This window comes from Zea mays, chromosome 7, assembly GCF_902167145.1.
Source record: "Zea mays cultivar B73 chromosome 7, Zm-B73-REFERENCE-NAM-5.0, whole genome shotgun sequence".
Taxonomy (NCBI): domain Eukaryota; kingdom Viridiplantae; phylum Streptophyta; class Magnoliopsida; order Poales; family Poaceae; genus Zea; species Zea mays.
This window is the reverse complement of record NC_050102.1, coordinates 12,991,474-12,996,671: the sequence shown is the minus strand read 5'-3', so window position 1 is coordinate 12,996,671 and position 5,198 is coordinate 12,991,474. Positions and strand designations below refer to the sequence as shown.

The following is a 5,198-nucleotide window of genomic DNA, read 5'->3' as shown; positions in this document are numbered from 1 at the left end:
GGGCAACATCGGCTTTAGGATCCACTTCCCCTGAAGAGGCATGTCGCATCCAAAAGCCTCTAGCATCTGTCTGAGTGGACATCTGGAACCACCTTGAGCATCAGGTTGCCACTGCTCCGACCTCGCACCAACGACTTGTTCGGCTGCCCTGTAACCACAGGACCTGCAGATGTTCAGACGGCTGCAGCTGCAATCCATAGAGACAAAATACTGTACAAGCCGCAGCCGGATTAATGCCACAGCAAGCCGCAAACCTTCTGTGTCGCACGAAACATTCGTGGTGTTGACACCGATATGGGAGGCAACTACTGCTACTCAGGATTTTTCCGCTAACGTGACCGAATGCACGTTCTCCTAGAAACGTCCTCATTCTGTGCAGTGAGATTTATACCGATACTGTTGTCTATCCGCAACAGCATCCACGAGCTGATGGAGGCATCCCAAAGCATTCTAATATTTTTTTCATTAAAATTTATAGGGAAATATACTTTATATTTAAGTCCTCTAAAAAACTGGTTAGATTTTGACTAAATTTTGTGAATTGGAAAAAAGTATAATACCAAAACTAAAATTCCCATATATTATTAATAGCATTACCTACCATTACAATGTATATAATAACAGCGATCTTAATTTTTGTTTAGAAGCAGGCATGTCTACACTCAGCCATCGTAGAGTAGCGAGCATGAGTTCGCCCCCCAATGCAGCAGTAGCACTTGTTATCTTTGCATGGAGGAAACCCTACAACACATCGTGCTCCGTTTCCTTGCATAATTCCTTCTTTAGCTGGAGTAGAAACACCGACATCATCTGTGACATGACCTAGTAGAAGGTATAGGATAAGAGTTCTATTACCAACAAATGCCTCGAGAATAATTACATTCGAAATTATTTGAGTAATTTAACACAGGGGATTGCGATACATTAGCAATTCGCCATGATACACACACGGTATCATATAATAACATCTTCTAAATTGTCTAGATCTATCTAAGCATGCACACACATGTCTGTATAGTTTTCACTTACCCTTCCCATGTGCATGAGCAGCAAAGTATCCGAGAAGTAACGAGAAAAACACTAGCGCATCCACCCTCTTTCTGTACTCCATGTCGCAAGACAATTTAAGGAACTCCTCACGATTGATCCTAGAAGAGTGTATACTTATATATATACTATAATCCTAGAAGAGTTTATACTTATATATATATATATATACTATAGCGGAAACCAATTCACTAGCAAGTATTCACCAAAGATATGCTACTCCAAACTTAGCAGTGATTTAGTTTCTTTTAGACAAAATTGTAAGTTATCTATTCTATCATATCTATTTATCTATCTATATCTTCTATATGTCTATATCTATATCTATACCCCTTATTATATCTATATCTATACCCCTATATTATTTGGTGAATTTGCTATATCTATCTATATCCCTATATCTATATCTATTTGAGGTGTGGGAAAACCCAAGGTTACAATTCTTGCTCTACTACTACCTGCCTGTGTCGAGAGCTCATGGTCGCACACGCATCGCCAACGAGGAGCAAAAAATGCAAGCCATTGCACGCAGAGCTGTGCAGCCGTCGCTGCCCTCCACTCCTGCTATGCCACCTGTCACCCCAGGTTTTAGAAGGTAAACCGAATGCGAACCATGTACGTGCCAGGATCAGAACTCACGTACATAGCGATTACATAAATGACTCATCATAGCACAATGCTTCGAATAACAATAAAGAGTAAGTAATAATATTAAAGACTAGAGTCATTTACATAATATAAATCAAAGTACACAGAATTGAAACGTAGCCAACGTAAATTAACCCACCATAGGTGTTGGGCCTATGCTTCGTCGCCGAAGGTCTTACAGGAAGAAGCGGTCTTCGGCTGAAGCTGTTTGTATAAGATGGCCGAAGGTTCCTCTTCGAGAAGCTTCGGTATTACAAACCGACCTAAAGGTAGAATGACCTTTTAGTCCCTAAAGGTCTGAGTCATTGTTGTAAGCTTTTATAAGGGGCATACTTGTAATTCATCACAGGCTGCGTCCTGTGCCTATAAATAGTGAACAGTATTCCTTTACTGTTCACGGATTCTGGTAATTGCAATAGCATATTCTGGAATTCAACCTTTGCCAAGGCAGAGGTATTATCGTATTTGATGATTCAATATATTAAGTAAATATAATATAATTCGTCTATGATTTATTTCCCCCTTTTATACCTTTTATTTTATGTCATCTTACAATACCTATTGAAATTTTATTACGAAGACTTGAGCTTCGTAATTATTCTTTCATCAACCTTCGTTCAAGGCCCATTATCCTCAAGGGAATAATGTTTCATGGACGAAGGACGTTAACATTTAACACTTTATGTTGCCTTGTTCTTAATTCATAGCACTTGAGAATAAGTCTCCAACATTGGCGCCCACCTCCGGTGAACTCACTTCCACTTTTTGAGCTGATGGCTTCGTTCAACGACCAAGCTGGAGCTGCTTCGGACCCGAAGCTGGTGCTCCCGATCACAGGTGGTTTGTCCTCAGAGCCAGCTAACAAGAAACAAAAGAAGGAAGCACATAGAAGGGTACAGCATGTTGGGGTGCAAGGACCCTTCATCAAGTCAAGATGGTCTCACATTCCTATTACCTTCTCCCAAGAGGACCTTCAGCTCAAGGATTACCCACACAACGATGCCATGGTTATCTCTTGTGTTATCAAAGGATTTCTGGTCCACAATGTCTTGGTTGACACAGGCAGTGCAGCTGATATCATATTTGCTAAGGCCTTCAGACAAATGCAAGAGCCAGAAGATAAGATTCATGATGCTACACATCCTCTCTGTGGCTTCGGAGGAAGACAGATTGTGGCACTGGGCAAGATCACCATGTCAGTAACCTTCGGGTTCATCAACAACACTAGAACTAAGCAAGTTGTGTTTGACATTGTTGACATGGAATACCCTTACAATGCAATTATTGGTCGTGGCACACTCAATGCTTTCGAAGCAATTCTTCATCCTGCCTATCTTTGCATGAAGATACCTTCGGATCAAGGACCCATCGCTATTCATGGAAGTCAGGAAGCTGCCAGAAGGGCCGAAGGCAATTGGACTGACTCAAAAGCAATCCATAACATAGATGGAGCTGAAGCTTGTGAACAGTACAAATTTAGAAGGGAGAAAGCAGCTTCATCAGATCAGCCGAAGCCTATGCTCTTATGTGAAGACATAGCAGAGCAGAAGGTGCTGTTAGGCTCTCAATTATCCGAAGAGCAGGAGAAAACCTTGATAAGGTTTTTGTTCAACAACAAAGATGTTTTTGCATGGTCAGCTAATGATCTCTGCGGAGTAAATAGGGATGTTATTGAGCACTCGCTCAATGTTGACCCATCCTTCAGACCCAGAAAGCAGAGGCTTCGGAAAATGTCTGATGATAAGGCCGAAGGTGCTCGTAACGAAGTCAAAAGACTCCTCACTGCAGGAGTTATCAGAGAAGTAAAGTACCCAGAATGGTTAGCTAACACTGTTATGGTAAAAAAGGCCAATGGCAAGTGGCGAATGTGTATCGATTTTACAGATCTTAACAAGGCTTGTCCGAAGGATGAATTCCCATTGCCAAGGATAGACTCTTTAGTTGATGCAGCAGCTTCTTCAGAGCTCATGAGTCTGCTAGACTGTTACTCAGGCTATCACCAAATCTGGATGAAGAAGGAAGATGAGCCGAAGACTAGCTTCATAACCCCAAGTGGCACATATTGCTATCTTCGGATGCCTGAGGGGCTCAAAAACGCTGGAGGAAGTTTCAGCAGAATGACTGCGAAGGTTCTCCAGTCTCAGATAGGCAGGAATGTGCTAACTTATGTTGATGACATCATTGTAAAAAGCACGAAACAGGAGAATCATATTGCTGATTTGCAGGAGACCTTTGCCAGTTTCAGGCAAGCTGGCTTAAAGTTGAATCCAGAAAAAATGCGTCTTCGGAGTAAAGAAGGGGAAATTTCTAGGATGCTTGGTTTCAACAAAGGGAATCGAAGCTAATCCAAATAAGATTGAAGCTATACTTCGGATGGAGCCACCAACTACAAAAAAGGGGGCTCAAAGGTTGACAGGAAGGTTGGCATCTCTCAATAGATTCATATCCAGATCAGCAGAGAGAAACTTACCATTCTTCGAAGTGCTGAAGTCAGCCGAAGTCTTTCAATGGGGACCAATCCAGCAGAAGGCCTTCGAAGAGCTGAAACAGTATTTGATTGATCTAACAGCACTAACTCCACCTACGCCAGGGGCTCCTTTGTTATTATATGTGGCAGCTTCGCACTCAGCGGTAAGTGCAGCACTGGTCCAGGAGAAGCTTGATGGCCAAGTCAAGAGGCAGGTCCCAGTGTATTTTGTATCTGAAGTTCTTAGTATGTCAAAGAAAAACTACACAGAATTAGAGAAAGTGTTATATGCTATTTTGATGGCATCCAGGAAGCTTCGGCATTATTTTCAAGCTTACAACATAATTGTTCCTTCTTCACAACCTCTGAAGGATATTATGAGGAACCGAGAAGCTACTGGAAGGATTGGAAAATGGGCCACAGATCTCAATGAATTTTGTATTGAATATGTTCATAGATCTTCGATACAGTCCCAGGCGTTAGCAGACTTCATTGCTGACTGGACGCCAGGGGCTCAGGAGGAAGAAACAAATAAAGACGCCGAAGCATGGACAGTGTTTTGTGATGGATCTTGGGGAACCTTCGGAGCGGGAGCTGCTGCTGTGCTGGTTTCACCTTCCAAAGTTAAAACTTGCTATGCGGCAAAACTTGATTTTAGTTCCACAAATAACATTGCTGAGTACGAAGCCTTGCTTCTGGGTCTTCGGAAGCTAAAAGCAATGGGAATCAGAAGGGCCATACTTAAAACTGATTCCCAGGTTGTTTCGGGTCATATTGACAAGAGTTGCAAGGCTAAAGATCCGAAGCTTGAAAAATATCTGGATATGGTTCGAAGAGTTGAAGCTTCATTCGAAGGATTTTCTGTCAAAAATATCCCTCGAGGACAAAATGAGCATGCTGATTTGCTAGCTAAGTCAGCAGCACAGGGGCTGCCTTTACCTTCGGATGTGTTCTTCGAAACAATAAAAGCACCTTTGGTGGAACTTCTTGAAAGAGCAGTCCTCAATATATCTCCTGTTTATAGCGAAGATTGGAG

At 42.1% G+C, this 5,198-nt stretch overlaps 1 protein-coding gene across 1 annotated transcript; it reads right to left on the bottom strand.

Moving 5' to 3' along the window:
• Positions 1–554: 554 nt before the first annotated feature.
• On the bottom strand, positions 555–1,180 carry LOC103632050 (maternally expressed protein 9). Its single transcript, XM_008653903.3, has 2 exons — positions 1,030–1,180; positions 555–822 (listed from the first exon to the last, which is right to left on the bottom strand). The coding sequence occupies exons 1-2, from the start codon at positions 1,109–1,111 to the stop codon at positions 641–643; spliced, it is 264 nt and encodes an 87-aa protein (XP_008652125.1). The 5' UTR covers positions 1,112–1,180; the 3' UTR covers positions 555–640.
• Positions 1,181–5,198: the final 4,018 nt, after the last annotated feature.

What these genes read in the sequence shown, in the direction of transcription:
- LOC103632050 (XM_008653903.3), bottom strand. Translation starts at nt 1,111, where the DNA reads ATGGAGTACAGAAAGAGGGTGGATGCGCTAGTGTTTTTCTCGTTACTT. An exon ending in TGCTCATGCACATGGGAAGG is followed by an intron (nt 823 to 1,029) that starts GTAAGTGAAAAC and finishes ACCTTCTACTAG; the next exon opens with GTCATGTCACAGATGATGTC.